The sequence below is a fragment of the Taurulus bubalis genome (assembly GCF_910589615.1).
Source record: "Taurulus bubalis genome assembly, chromosome: 8".
In the NCBI taxonomy this organism is placed as follows: Eukaryota; Metazoa; Chordata; class Actinopteri; order Perciformes; family Cottidae; genus Taurulus; species Taurulus bubalis.
The window spans coordinates 23,310,274-23,333,460 of NC_136596.1; the positions used below are offsets into that span (position 1 = coordinate 23,310,274).

Here is a 23,187-nt window from a genome sequence, read left to right on the forward strand (position 1 = left end):
GAAAGAGTGCAAGAGTAAAGACAGAGTGGGGAGGTGGGAAAAAAATCTATCTTTTTGGTGTTTTTCTAAAAGAGAATAAAGAGTGGGAAGGTAACCTGTATGATTTATGAAATGAAATGCGTTTCCCTTCATCGTGATTGTAGGTTTACGTTTAATTTGGCTTGACAAACCACATGTTGCGTAACAATTACTTTGCCGCGTGGCTCAAAAAATACACTAAAGCGGTAAACTCCATGCACAAAATACAGCCTTCTGATATTTAAAAAAAACTAATCGCTGTTTCATAATAATATATATTACATTGTTGTAGTACATGATTTATGCATTAATTAATGCTAGTCAAAGGAAATACTTTATATACTGCTAGTATATCATAATATATGACTAAGATATGCACTTTGAACGTAAAAAAGGTCCCAGAGTGCGTTTAAAAAAACATCAAAATAGACTCCTGAGACCCTCCAAAGCAAATCCCATCTTAACCCCTGGGCACAACACTCTGTATTGGGTGTACGGTTGTATTATTGTCAAACATATAAAAAATTTTATTTTTTAAATATTTATCAAGGTTTTGCATCTTAAAGTTAGAAATCCCGGTAGCGTGACAACACTATATTGTTGTGGATCTCGATCAATACCATTGATCGGTTGTCCACTTACGGAAGCACACAAATTGCGCCTTCACAATAAACAGCCAGACCGACTCCTCCACTCTCAAGAACAATCTTCACAAATCATCCAGCAGAGTTCAGGACATTTGGCCTCCGGGGTTTTTGCAGAACATATTGCCCTCTGTGCTCAGCTCTGTTGTCCATTGTGGAGCAGAACGGCTCGGATGGAGATGTCGTTTGCGTAGTTGAGTGCATACCTGAAGTATTTAGCTTCAAACGGAGTCTTTGTTTGCTGTGTCAACACAACATCTTTTCCTCTTTTTTTTTTTTTTTTTTCTTCTCCTTTTGAATTATAGTTCAAAGCTATTTGTTGTGTATATTGTGCAGCCATGAGCGTACCATAACGGCAGTATGAGACATTCAGGGTCCGACGGAAAGGCCCCATAGGTTCTATCTGACCTGTTTTTAAAGTGTGAACAAGGCATGTTTCAGAAAATCAATCGATCGATGAACTTATTCTACTCAAGAGCTTGACTTGTGAGGCGGACTAATGACGGCTGACTCAGCAAATCTGCACTTTGTATCGAGGCTGAAGGACCAAAATGGTTCAGAGCTGTTCTGTTAATGGAAAACACTTGAAAAGACCCAGCTTCAAACTTTAAACTTGTATTGCTCTAAACGTTGAGATTTTCATTGTGAGGTGATCTGTAAGGAAATGTGTTTCTTTTGGGGTTCTTGAGCTTGCGCTCTGAATTGAGAAATGTTACAAGTAAAAGTACTGTGCTAAAATGTTACTGAAGTAGAAGAGTGTAAGTATAATCAGGAAAATGATATTAAAAGTACTGAATGCAGAAAAAAAGCCTCCTGTGACTGTTATACTATCATATATTATATAATAAGATTATTATTCCTTATGCATTAACATAAAAGCAGGTTTTTACTGTTGTAGTCGGTTGAGTTGGAGCAAACCTTTAACCGCTCGGTGTTTGATTGCAACTAATTATTTGATTGTTTTCATAATAGATGAATATGCTGATTATTGTCTCGATTAATCGGTTGATTGTTTGGTTTGTAAAAAAGGCCCACAGTGACCAACAAAGTTAAAAAAAGTATTAAACATGAATTTAAACGACGAAAGTAATTGAAATGAAAACTAGCTAATCTTCACATTTATGAAGCTGGAACCATGACATGGTTTTACTTTTTTTTTAAATTAAAATAGCCAATACATTTTCTGTTAATCGACTAATTGATTAATAAAGTTATAGTTAGTAATAGAGATTAAAAAGGACTATTTCTCTCTTATTTGTGGTGGAGTTGAAGGAGAACGTGGCATGAAACAAAAGCAACTCAAGTAAACTACAAGTGCCTCAAATATCTACTAGAGTACATGTACGTCGATACTATTTAGAACTCAAGCAGTTTGAAAACCGTCTCCCTGATTCCAGCTTTAACGTAAGCTTAAGCTTTATCGAAGTTTATCGAGACTCGAACCGCCGAGCTGAGCTGCAGTCTGTGTTCCCTCAGCGCCTCCCGTTGCCACTGCGGCCCCCACATTCAATCCGTTCTCGTTCCTTCCCCCGAAACCAAATCCTCACAGTCGAGCCAAAGGGATGCGGTCCGGAGAGGAAGATGGCCTCCTCCTAAAAAGACGACATCGCGTCCTCGGTCTTCTGTCGTCCCGCGTCGCTCTGAGCACGTTGTTGCCGTCCTCCCTCGCCTCTCACTCCCTCGAGAGGTTTCATGCTCGTGCTTTGCATGGGATTTCCATGATGCGCATCCTTCCTGCCGGCCTGTTCCTGGTCGTGTGTCCACCTCTGCCGCTCGCGCTCTTGTTTACACTTAGTGTGTGTGTGTGTCCCACCGTGGTACCTCAAGGTGATCACGTTTCAACATTTGTTCTCGTTCTAGTCCTAATTCCTCTGTGCTGCAACTGTTCCTCATTAACGTCACGGTGAACAGTTGGCTTCATGTCTTTAATAAAAAGGTCACGCCACCTGTTCTCCATGTCTCCCCTGCTTTTTTTTAACTGTCTTTCTCTCTTTCCAGCCGGAGAACATCATGCTGCTGAACCGCTCAGTGCCTCACCCGCGCATCAAGCTCATTGACTTCGGCCTGGCCCACAAGATGGATTTTGGCAACGATTTTAAAAACATTTTTGGAACTCCAGAATTTGTAGGTCAGTACCTCTTTTGTGTGTGTGTGTGTGTGTGTGTGTGTGTGTGTGTGTGTGTCGCTGAAGAATCATGATCCTTGTTTTATGGCGTACAACAATTCTGCTCTGACGAGTTTTCACTTTGTGTGCAACACACACACACACACACACACACACACACACACTCTAACAGACACACACACACTCTAACAGACACACACACACACACTCTAACAGACACATTAATGGCATTAATGGCTCGGTCCCATCTCTCCCCTCACTGACCCCTTTCTTGCCCTGGGCGCCCGCCAACACTCCCATATCTCCTCCAGCTCCGATGCCAACATGTGGCTTTGTAGTAATTCGTAACTCGAGTCAAAAATAAACACAGACATGATGCACATTGATTCAGTGGGACTTGATGATGTCATTATTGTTAATTGTGAATAAATGACCATTAATCCTTCAGAGTAATTGATTACGGTGTTCTTTATAACGCCAGAACTTGTCTCAGAATGGCGTTTCAAGTTTCCTTCAGTGTCATCTCGGCAAAAAAAAATCTAATTGACTCCTTGGAAACATTAGACCTGTTTACATCCCAGAATGATGGAAACTTTAGTTCAACACCGATGTGTGATTATCCCCCGAATAGAAGTAATAATAACAGATATGACAGAATCTGTATATTCTATCGAATATTAACTAATAAAAGGGGGCGGCCTCCTCTCTCCTGTAAAATGCCCGTTTCACATCAAAACTGTTTAAATTTCATTAGAACTGAATGCGCCGAGTCATCGGTAATTACGGTGTTCACACATCTCAGGGCATGTGACGAGAGAACAAAATAATATAAATAATCACAGTTCTAGCAGGTGTGATAAAGAAAAGAAAAGAAAACACCTAAGGAAACAAAAGAAATCTGAATGTGATAGCATGCTTGAAACAATACTCACTAAGAAGGCATTGCAAGAAGGAAATAAGTTAATTAATTAGTAAGGTGTGTGTGTGTGTGTGTGTGTGTGTGTGTGCGTGTGTGTGTTGTTTGCGTGCTGACCTGAATAGTAATAATCTTCTGTTTTGTGTGTTTTTGCCTCACAGCTCCAGAAGTAGTCAACTATGAACCGTTGGGCCTGGAGGCAGACATGTGGTGAGTAAACAAAGGCTCTCTACAAAGAGCACTGTGTACATATGCTGTTTGAAATCGTTGGCATTTCCAAAGAACATCTGCTGTTCAGTAAATGTTTTGCATGATGCACCGCTAACGTCTCTCTCTCTCTCTCTCTCTCCCTCTCTCTCCCTCTCCCTCTCTCAGGAGTGTCGGTGTGATAACATACATCCTGTAAGTATGAGTCGTCGGTGCGTCACAGCAGGGTTCTCACGTTTTCTCTCAAACCCCCCCGGGGGTCGCCGTCTCGCTCCACACAGTCGGTGGGAATGTGCGGAAGGTCGCCGGCTCTTTGACCTCTCTGTGTTGCTCGCTCTGCAGCCACGCTTCAGGATCAATAATGGAGCCGCCTGCAGCGAGGACCGGCCAGCTTATTAAAACTGCATTCTGCGTGCACTCGAGTGTGATTATTGTCCCAGCAGCTGTTTTCCTTTTTATTTCAAGAGGGATTGTTTTGCTGATCATGCTGACGTTCTTACTAGATATCCAATCGTATTGATTAACCGCATTATAGAGGCTCCTTCCTGTCATTCTTCTTTAATCTTGTCGGCCTGTAATGCAGTTAATGAAGAGGATGTGACCTCAGAAAAGAAGCCCTGATTAGATAACCCCCCCCCACCGCCTGCCCTATCTTCTATCTATAAGAAGTCATGTTCAAAGGTTTCACCTGTGTCGCTACTTTACTTGTTCTTCAGTGAACCAACCATCTTCCTCCTCCTCTTCCTCCTCCGGCTTTCATTGAGCGAGCGCGTGTTCTTGAAGCAGACCCGTCAAGAGCGGTCAGCTGCTGTTGGCTCTCTGCGACGCCCCGGTGTCCTCGTCTCTTTTACTACGAGGTCTTCTGAGCGCCCCGCCTCACGCCCTCGTATCCTTCAGGCAGACGCCTCCACCAACGCTCAAACGCAAAGAAAGAAACGTGCGCACGATGCCGTGCACGGCCGGGAGCATTTGCCCACACGGTAGAGAGTGCACACCAGAATACAGAGCGGTAAATAAAGAGCAAATGGAGGTGAAGCGTTCTCTCACTGTTACATAAGGATCCGTAAACATTACATTACTGCGTTATAATTACATTACTGCGTTATAATATTATATATATATATATATATATATGTTGATGCCATTTTAAAACGATGCATCATGTCTCTTTGTTGCATGAACACAATTGCACACATGCATATTGTGCACACGCCATCTTTTTTCAAGCTGTCCACCCACACATTTGTCACAGCTCTGCTTGGCAAGGTTGAAAATAGATCGTTCCCTGCCTATTATCACAGCCGAGCAACCGTGAGGTGCACTTACAGTTCTGCCCGTCTCTTGTTAAGAGAGGGGGAAGAGGGGGAGAATAATTAAATAATCCATTTGGGGGGATTTCTGGGAGCGTTTCCAAACTTTTAATGAGAGTATTTTTGCATGACTGATTCGACTGCTACGAGGTAATGGAAGCTGCACAAAATTAGGGAACTCAAAGTAGTCGCAAATTATACTAAAGTTCGACAGACTTCCTTTGAGATAAGGACACCTGAAATAATTTGCACGCATGCGTTATGTGATATTAACCCGATACTGACTTCAAATGCAGTATCGTGTCAACGGGGCCGGAGTAATCAGTTCAATTTGAGATTATATATATATAAAAAATTGAACTGGGTATATACTGGAATTTGAATTCCTATTTTGAACAACAAGGGTTTGTACTGGACTTCTTGGTCATTTTAAATTGTGCACTAATTATTATTCGAATAATTCTGCAAACTTATCTAATAGATGTATTTAAGTAAATTCGGAACGGTAACGTGTTTCAGTCGAGGCTGACGTGGTCTTACCCATAAAGGAAAGATGCCCGTCCCCTCCACACAGTGCTCAGTGTGTATCGGGGCTGAAGGACGCTGGCTGTGTTTAAGCATGTGCACAGTCTTTACGTCTCATTTGGGAAACATTTTGGTGTGTAAAACATTTTCCTGCTGATTTTTAACCGCCTGGCACGCTGAAGAATGGCCTTAATTACTTGTTTATTGTGCGCAGCTGCCCCCTTTTTCTGCGGTCGATAAATTAATACATACATCTCCACTCAACTTGAGCTTGACCCTCCTGGCGCCTCCTCCATGTCCGTCCCAGCTGGCGCCTTAATCAGCGGCTGGTGCTGACGAGCTGGAGAGGTTTCGGCGGGAAGCCCGTGTGTGTGTGTGTGTGTGTGTGCCTGTGTGCCTGTGTGCCTGTGCCTATTAAAGCATGCTTTTGTCTCGTGCTGGTGTACATACACATTGTCCCATAAAGGCCTCTCTCGCACATTCACCGTATCCGAGCCGGTCCCAGCTGGCCTTCCCATGCTGGTGTTTGAGTAACACAACAAATACTTCAGTTTGATAGCGAGGCTTGATTAATGAGTCAATCACACCCCCACATCAACGAGTAGCAAGGTCTCGGTTTCGGTTTGGAGGGCTGGAGGTAATCAGCAGTGGGAGACTTGCAGTACTGCTGCGAGTATTCTCTGTGATTACAAGAGTTGCCGTTGTTAAAGCTGATTAGATTGGAGGTTTGAAGTTGTCGAGTTGATCAAAGCAAAAATAAATCCATCACATTAAAATCTGCCTTGGTAAACATTTATTTGACTGTATTGTCTTCTTTGTCTCTGTTGGCTGAACGACAGCCTCTAACCTTTTATTGTCATCATTAATGTGTGCAGCCTGAGCGGCGCGTCTCCCTTCCTGGGCGACAACAAGCAGGAGACTCTGGCCAACGTGTCGGCCGTCGACTACGCGTTCGACGAGGAGTTCTTCAGCAGCACCAGCGTTTTGGCCAAAGACTTCATCGCAAGGCTCCTCGTCAAAGACCCCAAGTATGTATTTGATGTGTGCTTATGTATCATCTCTAAAGTGTAGGAACTGCACGGCATGGAGCAACATGTTGACTTAATTAGGGATGCATCGAATTCTTTTCATGATTGAAGAGTTTATCAAATGTGACAGATTGTTCAGAAAAATGGCCATCACAATTTCCCACAGTTGAAGTTGAAGTCCTCAAAACAATAGTCAGTGGTTTTTAAAGTCCATATATATTTTGTAAAAATCTGTCATATCTGGAGTGTCAACTGAGCAATACAGCCGCTCTTTAAATATATTGAATTAATCAATTATGCAGCATTATAAATACAAAGTTCCAGCTCTTCTCTATCGAATTAAATTCTATAATAATTTACTAAATATTTGCTCTTTCATTGATTTTTATTTTGTATTTTTCTAAAAAGCTACCATGTAGGATACTCACACTGCAGGTACTCACACAGCGGTCTCGTCTCTGGAGACAATGCTGTACCGGTGAGCGTCTCCCTTATTGCAGCGTTGCTTGAGCAACGACTGAACGGGTGCGGCATCACTTGAAGACGGCGAAGGCCTCAAAGCTGGACTGCAGCGCGATTCACTGCGGTTATTGCGACACTTCCTCAGCTGTCGCTTTGTGGTCTTTTTGACTTTGACTCATGTTCTTTGGTTAGAAACAGGGATGTGGTGTTGAAGAGTGGGTGTGTGTCTGTGTGTACTGGACCATACCGGTTTCCCTGATAATTCTATTAGCTCACGATGACAAGCCAAACTTTCAAACAATGTCTTTTTTAATTGTTCTTTTACAGCAGTTGTAGTAATAATGGAGGTGACAACCACACCGGTTAGACTGAGAGAGACCAGCTCTGGGTGGGGTGTTTTTTTAATTTTTAATTTGTTTTGAAACATCTACTCCAACTAAAGTATGCTGTCGGTAAAGATGTATACGCATGTGTTATGGGAAGTGGGAGACAAATTAACTGTCTGTAAATTGCAGGCTGTCTCAGTACCTTATTTGACTTGTTGTTTAAGAGAAGTATGAAGAGTTTCTATAAGGAAATGAAATGTTTGAGATCAACAAAGGTCAAAAAGTCACGCTGATTAGAATGAGGATGAGCTAGGATCAAAATGATTTCATTTAGCATATATTTTAATAAGAACGAAGCATCCGATTTTCGAATTTTAATTTGTGTAAATCTTAGATATTGGCAAGTTTATACTAGTGAGGCTTCAGTAGAGCCGTAACAAACATTTTAATTTAGTGTTTTTTCCTCAAAGAGTCCAAGGTGATGTATTCAAATGTCTTCTTTCGTCAGACCACCAATGAGAAAAATGTAGAAAATCAGCAAATCTCTTTCTTTTTTTTGGCATTTTGTGCCTATGTCGTTTACATTTTAGGGGACAAAGTTCAAAGTCTTGGATGTCAAGTTAAAGTGATGGATCCGTGATAACTAATCAGACGGCAAAACATTGAGACAAATGTTGAGTCATGTTTCGCTCTCATGCTGGCTGAGCGGACAGGATGACCGTGCATTTTTTTCGACCCAATGGCCTCGTGATGATGGAGGAGGCTGCAGCTTTCAGTTTTTATTACTGCTGGGTTAATCACTACTAGAAGAAGAAAAAAACTATGCATTTCTTTTCAAATTCAGGACTCTTTCAAGGTCAAGGAAGGTTTTGATTATTAATCAATTATTAGCATCTCACAACTGAATGGTTTCTTTCTTCTGCACACTGTGTTCAATCAGTGTCTCTGAATATGAACAGGAGGATCAGTTGCATTATCCAATTCAATCTCTGTTTTCTTATAAAGATATAACTGACATGAGAATAAATGAAATATTAAATGAAAAGATATGGTGTGCGTTTCCAGAAATGCAAAATGCATTCTCAAAGGCTTCATTTATTTTTCTGCTTGAACACCTGAAATGTGAACACTAATTTCTTTGAGCATTAAAATGCTGCGTCACACCAGAAAGCCCTGAATCGGACCGTTAACTCTGGAACAGCAAAGTATATAAAGACACTCAGCAAATATGTTTCTGTCCCCAGAAAGAGAATGACCATTCAGGACAGCCTCCAGCACCCCTGGATCAAGGTTGGACTCTTTTATTGTGTGGCAGTAGTTCATATTGATTCTGTCCAAAAATATTCTTTTCTAAGGTGCCTCTTCTTTTTTTTTTCTTCTTTTCATCAATACATTTTCCACGTTTGTGAAATCAGCCAAAAGACACTCAACAGGCGCTGAGCAGAAAGGAGTCGGCCGTCAACATGGAGAAGTTCAAGAAGTTTGCAGCTCGCAGAAAGTGGAAAGTAAGTGATTGTCTTTTCTTTTGAGACGGTCTCTGATTTCCCCACGCGCCCAAACATCGAGCTTCAGGGCCGACACAAACAAAGCCCCCCCCCCCCGTCGCTCATCTCATCTCCGAAACACTTCACTTTGACAGCTTCTTGCCAAAAACTCTACTTAGAAGAAGTTGTACTTTTGATGACCCCACAACTGCTGCAGGCTCCTCCACAAGCAGCAGCCACCAGTGCTGCTTCAGTGGTCGTCTCCTTGTCTGCTTCGCTTCCTCACGGTTGAGCCGGCGTCGCTTCCTAGCCTGCGACGGCGCTGCAGTCATGCCTCCGTCTTCATGCTCCAGTCTGGCACGCTGGAAGCTTCTGGCTTGTCAGTAACCTCGATTTGACTTGACAAAGCAGGTTTTTAAAAAGGTTGAGAAAATATCATGCTATACTTTTAATTCAAAGAGGATGTAACAAGGGTCTGATTATTTTTATTTGAAGGCCAGAAGACTGCAAACAAAGACCAATTATTATTACACCGGTAATAACATCTGTCTATCAATATATTTGCTGGTTTAAATCCATTTGTGAAAAGGACAAGAGCTGATTGCAAAGCGGCGTTAACCTCGGCTTTTAAATGATCAACAATATGACACCTCGCACAGTTTGATACCAAACAACTCCTAAAAAAGCCACGTAAGATTATGGAAATGCATTTTAGATTGCCTGTGTATAAAACGAATAGAAGGAAGTGGGGCTGTACCGAATGTTTACATTGAAAGCTTCTCGTGAGGTTTTTGAATGACGCTTTGAATGTCTGTTGTAATATTTAATGAAGTCATCACCCTAAAATAAAAAGAAAAAAATCCTGGGATTTGATTAAATGAGTTGGTCTCTCTATATGAAATCAACTTTCTTGAATTACTATAGATGTGACGCAAGCAGGAGAGCAAACTGTTCCTTTACCGCAGTGAAAATGTAGTTTTTAAAGGCTAAACGCCAACAAATATATCGACTGACTTAATATTTCGTGCGATGAAAACATTATCATCATTTTGGAAATCTTTTTTCCCAATATATTTAGAATTTTGGACTATGGGGTGAAGATTTAGATGTAGAATTTAAATGTTGATGTTAAAAATTAGGCTTTCCAACTATTCGGTGATAAATGCTTGAATAATAATATAAATATATATTATAATAATGTGCCTTTGCGGTGTTTGGATATCATTGGCCAGTTACACATTGGTCACCAAACAGTAAGAAGGTTGATAGGTCAGTTTCTTTACTCATTCTTTTATTACCCGAGTTCAAATGGAGCAGAAAATTGCTCCGTGTCTCCACCTGCCCGCTCCCTTCATGGTCCCCTGGACGCCACTCGACATTAACTTCCTCTTCTCTTTTTCCCAGCAATCCGTCCGACTGATCTCCTTATGCAACCGCCTGTCCCGCTCCTTCCTGTCCAGGAGCAACATCAGCGTGGCACGCAGCGACGACGCCTTGGTGAGACCCGGCCGTCCGATTCCTCTGTTGTGCTCAGACATGACGGCACAGGAGACGCATCAGCAGAGTCATTAAGTTGATCTGGGTTTGCAGCCATTAACACCTCCAAGGCTTTACCTTGCACTTGAGTAAAACATCCACAACGAGAGAACCATTCATTTTATCTTTAATACAAACCAAATGGACCTAATTAACAGGAAACTGGCGGCTTAATGAGTTTCAGATTGCTTTTAGTGAAGTGCATTTTCTCATCAGAACCCCAAGCTCTCACTTACAGCTCTGGTATTTTCAACTCAACAATCCCTCTGAGAATCTTGAGCGCCGACGTGTAATTGATCTGTTCCTCGGGTCGTGTGTGTGTGTGTGTGTGTCCTTTTAAATACAGTGTGAGCTCATCGGAATGTGAGGAGGAGACTGGTTTTGTAATAGTAATGCACACAGTGAGAGTCCCTATATGTGTGTCTATACACGAGATGTAAACACTGCAGCCTCAACGAGAGGCTTAATCATTTAACCAAGGCCGGCCCCGGTTTCTTCATCAGACCGGTATGCTGCAACTTCCTGGTGTCACAGGTGAGCTGCCAGGTAGAGCTCAGCGCCCCCTGTAGGGCACAAACGGCGCTGCAGCAGCGGTAGAGGCTTTCTAACGGATCTTTGTTGGCCGAGCAGCTCCAGGGTCAAGTGCTTTACCTAAAGACTCGGCTCAGAGGGGTTTTAGTGCCGCGGCCCCTCTGTAAACTTTCAACTATAAGAAGTTGTTTGTGTTCTGTGTGAGAGGCTCTGAGACCAGCATCAGGAGAGCACCTGGAGTATTGGAAGTGGGGCTACAACTAATGTGTGTTAATGATTTATTAATCATGGTTATGCCTCCGCATCGTCAACTTCTTATAAACAATTATTTTCTTCAAATTATTTTATTATATTCTGTAATAATAATGATCCCTTTGTCACCATTTCTAAGCACGTAAGAGATAATTTCATAGATAAGTTTTAGCGACAGACTGCATGTCGTTAGAATAATACTTCCACAGAGAGGAACGTATCAGTGGGTGGTGCAGCTAGATCCTCACTAAATCGGTCCTGGATAAGGGGGGGAAGGTAGATTGGTAAAAAATCTCTCCATCCTGCGTTATGAATTACAATCTTCAGAAGGTACAAAAATATGACGACGACGTTGTCGGTGTCTTTGCTGCTCGCTTCACGTTTGTGTTTCTCTGAGGTGGTTCAGCCGTGGCTCCCCCAGCAGGGAGGTTATGTCGAGGAATGCAGCTGGAGTGTCATGCTTGGCAGAGCAAGCGCCACATCATCCTCGCCTCCCTCTTCCTCACCTCCCTCCTCCTCCTGCCTCCTCCTCACCTCCCCTGCCTTTCTCGTCCTCGTCTCTTTGTGCAGCAGAGCGCCACGGCTGATTTCCGTGCCGTCAGGCCGACTCTGGCTGAAGGTCATCGGGTCACATGTCACGGACAGAAAAAAAAATGATAGATTTGTGTGCAGCTGCAAAAGAAAAGCCTGTTTGTTTCTGTGTGTTTTCATGCATGAGGAGAAAGATGAAAGAGAGACTTAAGGGAGGGTGGGGGGAAGCATGTGATAGAAATAATTCACAGGATTAATGTTCACGGGGTTAGATCGTTGTCCTGTGAACGGTCGAGGAGTAACTTGTCTTTCCCACCCGTCCAGGATGAGGAAGACTCCTTTGTGATGAAGGCCATCATCCACGCCATCAACGACGACAACGTGCCCGGTCTGCAGCATCTGCTCGGCTCCCTGAACAGTTACGACATCAACCAACCCAACAAGGTGACCAACACAGACGTAGTGTTCATAAATAGTATTACAAATGTTTGTTTTATCAGGATTTATTATTTGCCAAATGTCTCCTGTGCCATTTCCCTGACCCCGACTAGAATATACATCCTCATGGTCTGAAGGAGTGCCAGATGCCTTTAACAGTATTCAGTGCAGTCCACTTTCCCACAAGCACAGACTTCAGGTCAGCTCAGTGTCCTCACTAAAGCAGCTGATTGGTCCTTTTGAACCGGTGGTGTTCCAAATATGACGTTCTCTTTTAGGGACTGAATGGAAAAGCTCCACATCACGAGATCAAGAGGTCAATTTTGTGATCTTGTGATTGTGTAATGCTGTGCTTCATTTTAGGATGAATGCTGACGGATGAAGAGATGGAGTTTTTTTTCTTTTTCTTTTTGAAAACAACTATTGCAGAACAAAACCAAAAGAAGGAAAGTCATAAACTTCTAAATAATCTAAATGTTTCACCCGAGACAGTTCTGTTTGAGCAAAAGGTTTCCAAAGATGTAAGGAAGGGTTCACTTAGTTCAATCGCTTTATGAGAACAGACAAAAAAAACAGATTTCCAGTTCTTGAATAAAAAACAAACAAACGGAAGCCGATTTCTGCACATTGACTGGCGTCAAATCAGCCTCTGAACCGACGGAAAGAAATGGTACTTCATCCACATTTATCAGAAAGAAAAGAGCATTGCAGAATGGAAGCTGAGGTCATTGTAGTTGCATACATTTTATAAGAGAATGAGGTGCAGACAATGGATGTTTAGGTTCAGATGCAGACTTGACTCCCTTATCTGTTTGCCGTTTCGATGGAGGAGATTAAACCCAGTGGAGTGTAGAGGAGACGAGGGGAGGGACAATGAGGTAATGGGAATATGGAGAAGAGGATGAGGAGAGCTTTTATCTTCGGGAACATGTTCCGAAACGGTCATCTCCATTGCCTTGCATCCTCTTTCCTCCATCACCGTGCAGATACTCAAAGACACATTAGACGTCGGTACCGTCTAAATTTAGTTTCATAATACCGTAGCTTTTTGAGAACCTGTTGAAGAGAATCTTTGTAATTCGTCGGCTCCACTTTAAAGATGCACGAACTTGTCGGGGTCACTGAACACTGAAAATGACGATATGTGTTGCGTCTGCGTTGCAGCATGGGACTCCTCCCCTCCTGATAGCGGCCGGCTGTGGCAACATTCAGATCATCGAGGTGCTGATGAGGAAAGGTGCCGAGATCCAGGCCCACGACAAGGTGAGGACTCATCCGTCTGCTCCAACCGGCGCGGCTCTGACAGCCAGCTGCTGCGTTTAATCAGACTTGGGGCTATGTACAGTATAAATGCGGTACAGTATACACTGCACAACGTACTGCAGAGCCCAGCATATGCTAAACCCACATGTTTCGAAATAGATAGATGGATACTAGAACCCATCCGTCTGCACCAACAGAACAGAGTCACAACATGTAAACCAGAGCAGTTTTGGATGCTCGCACATCCTCAGAATAGGGCCGGTTCGTATCATCTGGCTGCAGACGGGCTCCCGGAGAGCTGGATTTTTCTGGTAAAGGTCAGGGATAAATCCTGGAATTTCTCCTCTCTTTTCTTCTCGAAAAACCTTCAGAGCGGAGCCAACGCTATCTACTACGGGGCGAGACACGGCCACGTCGAGACCCTGAAATTCCTCCATGAAAAGAAATGCCCTCTGGATGTCCAAGATAAGGTGAATCAACACACAGACACACACACACACTTACGACTACTCGCCGCGGTGCGCTATCTATCGGCAATTACTCACACACTCCTACCCATCAAACCTCTCGAGAGGCATCACTTAGATTTTTCTGAAATGCCCAGATACACACACACACACACACACACACACACACACACACACACACACACACACGAGATTCACACTCGCCATAGTGAGCACCTGGGGAGTGAAAACCAGTTACTCTGGCATTTTATCAGCTTATTTTCTGTTGCTATAGAAACAAGTCTTGTGTGTGTGTGTGTGTTTACTTGTGTAGCCTCAATCACAGAGGCAGACGAAATCCCAAAAGCATTATTTTTTCTTCAATCATCTTGTGTCCTCTTCTGTCGGCGAGGAGGATCATTAAAGTTTCATCTCACTTTATTACTCGATAACTTAAACAGAGGTTTCTGTGTGCGACCAAGTAATCCTCTTATGAGAAAGACCTTTTTAACAAGGTGAATCTTTACTATCGCCTTTCCCGTTACGCTATTCTCCTAATTCAATAGACCTGTAAAGTTAGTCCCACCCCCGTGGATCCATTAGATGCTATTTTAAGGGAACACGGCGCCCGGGGTGTCGTTTCACTTCAGCAGCTCCTCCGCTAACGAGCTTCCTCTCTGACTGGCAGCCATTAAGTCGGAGCCGACGGATCGATTTGTAAAGAGTCAGATTGTCGGCGCATGCCGGACGGTAAAATCTCGTTAGAGTGGAGGTTATCCGGGAAAAGTGGCGCGACTAACGGGGGAATCGTCGCTGCTTCAAGATATTGTTCCACACGGAAGCTGTATTAGAGGAAACCCCGACAAAGTTATTTTCCTGCTTTCGAGTTTGTGAATAAATGGTTTTGCAACTTGAATAATGAATGTTTGTCGGACTTACAACGTTTCAAACCTTTTCGGACGGTCTTAAGTGTCCGTCAAGGGAGTTGCGCTGCATGAGAATAATTATTGTGAAAACTCCAAAACATCCTGCTGCTGCTTTTCAATAGGAAGAGACGAGGAAGATAGAGAAAAGATCATTGTTTATCATAAACAGAATGATGATGATGATGATGATGATGATGGTGGACTCTAAAGGGAGATTTGTAATTGGCGTCTGCTCTGAGCAGCAGCAAGATGAATCCAGACACCGGCGGTGGCTGATGAGGCTGATAGAATGATGAAGATGATGAACCTGTGAAGACGGCGACATGAAAGCACTAAAGGCAGAGGTGCCTTTTAAAAAGAGACCAGCTGATCAGAACATCAATCACGGTTGCCGGCGAAGAAATAATGAGTGAGCGGTAATTTCTTGACGTTAATGCTCCGTTGTGTCCTCCAGTCCGGGGAGACGGCTCTTCACGTGGCGTCTCGCTACGGCAACGTGGACGTGGTGAGCTACCTGTGCAGCATCCGAGCCAACCCGGACCTGGCGGACCGGGTGAGCACCCATCCACACACAGAGGGGCGAAAGGGTGCTTGTTGTTGTCGTTTCGTTTATTCTTTTGCTTTCGGCGTCTCCGCCCCCAGGAGCAGGAGACCCCGCTGCACTGCGCGGCGTGGCACGGGTACTCTCCCGTGGCCCGGGCGCTCTGCCAGGCGGGCTGCCACGCGGACGCCAAGAACCGCGAGGGCGAGAGTCCGCTGCTGACGGCCTCCGCCCGCGGCTTCGTGGACATCGTGGAGTGCCTGCTGGAGCACGGGGCCGACGTGGAGGCGACCGACAAGGTGAGCAGGACGGCAGCGCTCGTCCTGGGGATCATTCATGGTGACGCCTGTCGCCTCAGTTCACTGCACAGATCACAGCTTTGATTGTGGATTTTCATCGGAAAGAAAGATTAGTTGAACTCAAAGCTCTGACATTCAATCATGTGATTTACATTGTCTCTCTCTGTCTCTCTCTCTGTTTCTGTCTGTCTGTCTCTCTCTCTGTCTCTCTCTGTCTGTCTTTGTCTCTCTCCATCTGTCTGTCTGTCTCTCTCTCTGTCTGTCTTTGTCTCTCTTCATCTGTCTCTGACTCTCTCTCCGTCTCTCTCTGTCTTTAACAAAACAACCTGTGATTTTAATGCATTATCACTTTACTTGTAGAAATTGGAAAAATGATAAACATGTAAATAAAGTGTTTTTGAAAAATCTGATCTCTCTCTCTCTCTCTCTCCCTCTCTCTCTCTCTCTCTCTCTCTCTCTCCCTCTCTCCCTCCCCCCTGCAGGACGGCCACACCGCGCTGCACCTGGCCGTACGGAGGTGTCAGGTTGAAGTGGTCCGCTGCCTCCTCAGACACCGCTGCCACATGGACCAGCAGGATCGCCATGGCAACACGCCCCTGCACATCGCCTGCAAGGACGGAAATCTCCCCGTCGTCACGGCGATCTGCAGCGCCAAGGCCGGCCTCGACCTGCCCAACAAGGTGAGGACGGTCCGCTCAAATCAAGGAACTAGAGGAACAAAGAGGGGTGGTGTGGTATCTGGCTTTGAGATATGGACGGTTGGCAATCTCTGAGTTTTGGGGAGTAACTGTGGGTTTCGAGTCGAGGACACTTTGACATGCAGACAGTTGCAATGTCCGGTCCCCTAAACTCTGCAACGACCTACTCGTTGACATTCGGTTTGCTAAATTAATCTCTGCTTTTAAATCTCTTCTTGAAACATGGGATTTTTGTTTTATTGCAATTTATTTGACCTGTATTTTATTATTGTTGTATTGTATGTGTTCTTGTTGTGCAGCACTTTGTAACACTGTTAAGAAAAGGACTCCACAAATCAAGATTAGTATTATTATCTATTTTTCAGGGATTAACCTACACACAGGTTTGATCAGATCTTCCTGGAGCATCATTGCTGCTTCTTGGTACAATCTAACATGCCGTTTTCTTTTTTATTTCTCCTGTTGAGCAAACTAGCAAATATTTCACTACAAACTTCTGCGAGTAATAGTAAAAATGATTTGTACGATTGAGCGATGAGACGACTCGAAATTGTTGAGATTTTCTGAAGATCTTCTAAGCAGCCGGACAATAACTCCAGTAACAAACAGCTGTATGTGGCCAAAAGTACGTGGACACCCCCGTCCATTCCAGCCTCTTTGTTCTAAACAATACAATATTAAGGCTGCAGCGCGCGACGATGTTTAAGACACATTTCTGTTTGACTTGCCCTGACCTCAACCTCCTCCGACACCTCTGGGATGAACCAAAAAACAAGCCGGACCGTCTCCTCCAAAAATCATCGTGTTGGAGCTCGCGTCGCTCTTTTGGCTGAATGGGAGTAAATCCTGCAGCCGGGCTCCAACATCTGGTGGAAGAGCCCTTCCAGAATGAGCAGAGGTTGTTGCAGCTGCAGGTTCGACACGTTGTGGCTTCAGGGTCCACATGCTTTTGACGGTGTAGTGTCGGCGTCTCCAATCACAGGCCAAACAGGGGGATAAATGAACAGAGAGCAAACCTATTAAAAGGATTAAAAGGGACTTCTGGAAGTATAAATACATGCAGCCTGAGGATTTATTTTTCCCTGCGTGATCTCAGCGTTCTGGCGTTCAGTGAAAATATTTGATGTCTGTTTGTTTTCTGTTGTAGTCGCTGAAACTCAGAGGTCGTTTGAGCTGCGGTTGTAACATCTGTGAGCCTTTTTTTATTTTGCGGTCTGTGTTCGAATATCTGCTAACTAAGCAGCTTCCCTCCTATTTTGATGAACTGATCCTTTTTTTAATGGTGCTCTCACATAACTGCTTTGTCTTGACTGAAGATCTCATCATGCTTTGTCTCTCTGCCAAGCACGACTTCCCACACAAGCTTTTTTTTTTTTTTTACTTTCTATTTTGACGCCATCCATTTTAATGTATTCTGCGATGGGATCGCTCTTCTCAGACGCTGGAAGCCCCCTCAGCTTGTGCCGCATACAGATGTATGTTTTCTCCCAGAATAGTTCAAGGAAAGTGACGGAGACTTTCTGATTTATTCATTATTTTCAGTATTATTCTTTTTTTTTCAGCTTATCTAAAGCAGCATGTCACGCATTGCTGACTCGATGCCTGTGTTTTGCCTGTCAGCTGCAGACACTCGCGGGGGGAAAATAAAGACGGGTGGAATTGAAAATGTCTCCTGTTCCGTTTACAGCAGAATAAAACGGGATGAAGGGCGTCTCGTTTTCTCGAGTTGTGACAAAAGGGAATTGATTGGAACGCTGCTTCCAAACAAGTGCGCTCTGTCGAGGGTATTGATGCTTTGCAAGAGCTTTTCTTTTGACTTCTGCTGACTTCTGCTTTGTTTGACTGGTCGAAACGGGCTCTTTAAAAATATATTTTTTAAACTCATCCGTCGCCATGTTAAGAGCCATTGAGAGACAATTGAAATGCTACAACACGCACATTGCATTAGTGTGTTTTTTAATACAGTTTGCTGTTCAGTGGTTATTAATAAAACAACAGAGAAACATGGTGTTTAATGGGTATCACAATCATACCAGTTTGATATATTTGACCACTATAGTTTGACATTTTTGTTCCTGTTATCTGCTAGTTAAATAAAGGTGTGTTCATATATTTCCGACCTATGAACATTTACTCCACCTCACATTTAACTATTCCAGTTCTAGTCTATTCCATGATTTTATTTTTAAATGATCTCCTCCAAAAATCCCGCAAATCACATATTCATCACACACATTCTTGTACCTTCCTGGTTGTGTTGTATTGAAGGAGCGGTCGCTCAAATCTTCTCTACTTTAATTCCTTGTACGTCCACTCGCCTCCTCTTTAAATAACGGGTCTTAGACTGAGTCTATGAGGGCCGTCACCAGGGAAAAAGTCCTTATACATGACAGACACTGGACTATTATTGATCAGCTGCTTCAGTATTAAAACATTTTAATGAGGATTTGCTGCAGGATTGACGTGTTTAAAAGGGGGGCAGCTATTCCAATGCTTGACGGCACAATAGACGGACAGAAGTTATTTTTCCAGCCTCTTTTAGAATATTGTCTCCCTATAAAGTGAAGGCGCCAACTAAAGGCAGACAGGTTTGGTTTGGTGGAGCAGACATCCTCCCAGCTGTGTCTCATGCTGCAGGATCTCCATCCCGGTATGTTATAAGACAACGCTGTCATGTCTGTCTCCTCATGCAGCACGGCAGAACTCCCCTCCACCTGGCTGCGAACAACGGGAGCCTGGAGGTCGTCCGTCACCTCTGTCTGGCCGGAGCCAACATCGACGCCGTCACCACCGTAAGTCGCCGTCGCTAAACACGCGTCCTAATGCAGCGTGAGGAGAATTTACCTCCGGCACTGCAGGTGACTGGGAAAAGGCTTTGAAATCCTTCACCTGTAGTATTCTCCTTCCTCTAAATGTATAGCGAACATAGACATCTGGTCAATATGAAGTATTCTTTGTAATAAACCTCTCTCTGCAGTCGTAACGTTAAATTCCTTGTCACTTTATTGTGTTTAAGGCATTTCTTTTTCACTCTGATCTGGTGAGCAAATATCATTTTTGTATCTGCTTTAATTCAAACAGTCGGTTATTGGAAGGCGCACATGGCCAGATGTCTTTTTCTCTCTCTGCATCCTCGAACTGTTAATATTGTATGACAGCCGGCGTGCTGTGCATGTTTCATCTAAAAGCACATATTGAGATGTATAATTCATCGCCCGGCGGTCAGCTGACAGGAAGCTCGTGGCTCCATTCCTCCGTTTTATTTCAGCCTCTTGTTACGAGTCTCCTCCCCCTCCTCCGGAAGAGATACCACAGACGATCTATCGCTCTAATATTAGTTGTGTGGCCAACAAAACACCCGACGCTCGCATCATCTGCCCGTTGCCAAGCAGCGGTGGTTGCGGTCGTAACGCTTTGAATTTGCTCACGTCAATCGGACTAAGTGGTCAACTTTTGACACTATGTGACCGGAGGTTTGAACCAAGAAGAGAATAAAGATAGAAAATGTCTTCAGTGAGTGTTTTTTTTTTTCCCCGAGATAAAACCCTTTCACAACAAACCCGGCTGAGAAGCAGGACGCTCTCGGTGGGCGATTCAGGCTGTCGATGTAGTTCAGTCCCTGTGGAGCAGCAGCCAGATGGCTGCGATACCGAGAGAGACTTGAAACGTGTCGGGACTGTGGCGCTTCTGTGGCGCTGTGTTCGCAGGGAGAGAGGGGAACACATTAGGGCAACGGGGGGGGATGCTGTGATTAAACCACTGCAATCAACTGTGAGTGTTCGGTGCTTAAAGGGCAACCGATTTCACTTTTCTTTTCTTTTTTAAGTCTGCTTTTAGGTATTCGGGGAGTATCGCGGTACATGAGAAAAAAAGAAGTAGCGAAGCGATCTGTGCGTTTGAATTCTGCATCAGTCAGGGCCACAAATTTGAAAATTAAAACAAAAAGCCGGGTGTGGAGTTGGCCAGTTGCTCGAGGCTACCGCTTATAGCGTAACGCACCTGAATCTGAGGCAGGTGGCTGGTGAAATGCATTGTGGGTGATGTAGGCTTCAAGTTTTGACAAGGAAGAACAGTGCGTGGAATACAAAATTATCAACCTGGTTCTGCTGCATCAATTTTGATTCTTAAAAAAAAAATTGTCTGAGAAGTGTGTAACAATAACCGGGCATCAGAAAATAATTGGTGTGATGCTATTAAAGACCTATTCAAATACAAAATAATAATTAAATATTATAACAACAATCAAAACATCAAATCTTTTTTTACTTTATTTAAAGCAAACAATGGTCACTTACTGCAAGTTATAATCACATTAAAATGCATTATAACTGTGATTATAATGTAATACGACTTATAATACATTATGAACACTGTGATCCTTGCAATTATGAAATATTGTGACTCATGCTTTATTATGAATATGTGTGAGCACTATAAGAGACTAATTTGTTTGTTATATAGTCACGGGCATCATAGAAAGTGTTCCCGATGTTTCTGATGTTGTTGAAGACTCTTCCATAGCAGTTTGTTTCCTTGCTCTAAAATTACAAGAATAAAAAACTATGAGATATTAGGCGTCATAAATGAAACGACGATGCAAAGATGTGTATTATAAATGCTTGACTGTTCTGCATAACAAACTAAATGATGTACTCATCCCCCTTTTCTCTTTGTATTCTCCCTCAGGATGGAAAGACCGCAGAGGACTTGGCCCACACTGATCAACATGAACTCATCATTTCTTTGTTGGGAAAGCTTAAAAAGGTGAAATATCATCAATAATACGTTTCATGTTATTTAAGCGGGAAGGAAAAGACGAGACGCAAAAGCAGTTTTCACAAACACTCATAACACTCTGTGTATTTGAGCGCGGAGGTGTGGAGCGACACGTCTGCAACAGGAAGGTGTCAGATTTTAGCATCCCTCCCTTTTTTAGACGCTTTGTGGCAGCACTCGACACACACGGGTGGAACGGATTGTTAAAAGATACGGTGCCTCACGGGTTTTATCTTTAAAAAGGAATCCGATACTACTCATCTGTATTTTAGTTTTGGGGAACTGTTTTTTGACGATAAGGTTTCAGAACCACATGATGCTTTTCGCCTTTTGACTTGACGCATATTGAATTAACTGCTTGGGTTTCAGTTTTCAACGTGGCGAGACCCAACCCTTCTAGTCACATGACATTCAGCTCGTCCAAAGTCTCCCATCCGGAGCTGTGCAGCGCTTTAGCTCTGGCGTTCCCAGTCTGACTCGAGTCACATGCACCAGAGCACCCGAAAGCTAACCGTTACCAAAAAATGTTTCTCCAGAAAACCTGCTGAGATTCAGTGCAGAGTGTGAAAACATGACAGCAGCAACTGTGAAAACAGTCATCCTCTGCATATGCTGAGCTAATTTAAAACTCCTCTCTGGCACGTTGAACCCAGAGGAAAAAAAATTATAAAAATAATCTCACACACACACACATACATACAGCCCAGGTCCTCAAACTTTTAGAGAGAAAGAACATTGATAAGTTGTAATTCTCCCCCTTATTGGAATCAGTAACTTTATTTATTGACTGTTCACGTGACCCAGGTGGGAGGAGCTTAGTAACTTTTATCCCCACGCAACCACTCGCCGTATCTAAAGCCACTTCTGATCCGTGACTCATCTGTTGGTCGGTTAAAAATGTGGCTCTCATGTTAACAAATGTTATCCATTGTTTTGTGTTTCTTCTCTCTTTTGTATACCCTCGTGTCCAGCATTTAATATAAACGTGAGACATAACTTTGTTCAGTTAGTGAGTGGATCCAAATAATAAAAAACGGAGATATAATTTAAGATAATTAATCGTGAAGATGATTTGCAGTTAACATTTATTTTGGTTGTCCTTTTCAGCTAACATATATTGTTCCCTTTTATGAGTGTTGTTTTTTTTATATCCTGTGAAGGCTGTCGGGTTCGATCAGTGTTTCACGCTATGAGACACATTCTCCACCAAACTAAAAACGACATCCAACTCTGTTTACTCTGCTCAGGGATCACGCTTTACCAAAAGAGGTTCAAATGCTTTTGGCCGTATTTGACGTATTGCATTTTTTATATTCTGTAGTGTCAAGTAAAACTGATCATCCAACAGTTGCATAAAAAAATAAATAATGATGCTATGAATCAAACATCTACAGACAAGTGATCTGCTCATGGTGCACGGAGGAAAAGTGAATTATATCTTTTTAATGTAATGACGCAATAAAATAAGATAAAAATATATGAAATATGATGCATAGAATGCATAACAAAAGATGGGAAATAAAACCTGAATAATGCTAATAATAAAATGGATACCCTTATTTATAGCATGCACATCTTTGTCTTCTGCTTTTTGCCGCTCCGTGTCATACCCACGATAAACGCTAGTGATGGCGAGATGAAGCTTCCTGAAGCATTGAAGCTTTCCATCCAATTGGTTCGCTCATGTACCGAAGCTTCATGGGGCTTCATCTGCTCTACTGCGCCACCAAGTGGACAATACATGTAAAACAAGCAGAGTGATCATAACGACACCATGGCTTTGGTGTGTGAAGCTTTAAATTGAATAAATTATGTTTGTGACGCCAATACATCAATTATTAACTTATTAATATTGTGTCTATCTTTATGATATAATGGCGGGGTCAAATTCAAAACTCTACCTGG

General features: G+C 43.2%; 1 protein-coding gene across 2 annotated transcripts in view; it reads left to right on the forward strand.

The window, feature by feature from the left end:
- Positions 1 to 23,187, forward strand: part of dapk1 (death-associated protein kinase 1) — a gene marked incomplete at its 3' end in the record, with an annotated part of 60,805 nt that overhangs the window by 30,387 nt on the left and 7,231 nt on the right. For both annotated transcript variants that reach the window (XM_079221880.1, XM_079221881.1), the window contains exons 4-18: positions 2,661 to 2,790; positions 3,865 to 3,913; positions 4,079 to 4,105; positions 6,621 to 6,773; positions 8,806 to 8,851; positions 8,977 to 9,066; positions 10,450 to 10,542; positions 12,220 to 12,339; positions 13,498 to 13,596; positions 13,968 to 14,066; positions 15,423 to 15,521; positions 15,611 to 15,808; positions 16,291 to 16,488; positions 19,200 to 19,298; positions 21,193 to 21,270. In XM_079221880.1, the coding sequence (XP_079078006.1) occupies positions 2,661 to 2,790; positions 3,865 to 3,913; positions 4,079 to 4,105; positions 6,621 to 6,773; positions 8,806 to 8,851; positions 8,977 to 9,066; positions 10,450 to 10,542; positions 12,220 to 12,339; positions 13,498 to 13,596; positions 13,968 to 14,066; positions 15,423 to 15,521; positions 15,611 to 15,808; positions 16,291 to 16,488; positions 19,200 to 19,298; positions 21,193 to 21,270 (1,578 nt within the window). The remainder of the gene's footprint in view (positions 1 to 2,660; positions 2,791 to 3,864; positions 3,914 to 4,078; positions 4,106 to 6,620; positions 6,774 to 8,805; positions 8,852 to 8,976; positions 9,067 to 10,449; positions 10,543 to 12,219; positions 12,340 to 13,497; positions 13,597 to 13,967; positions 14,067 to 15,422; positions 15,522 to 15,610; positions 15,809 to 16,290; positions 16,489 to 19,199; positions 19,299 to 21,192; positions 21,271 to 23,187) is intronic.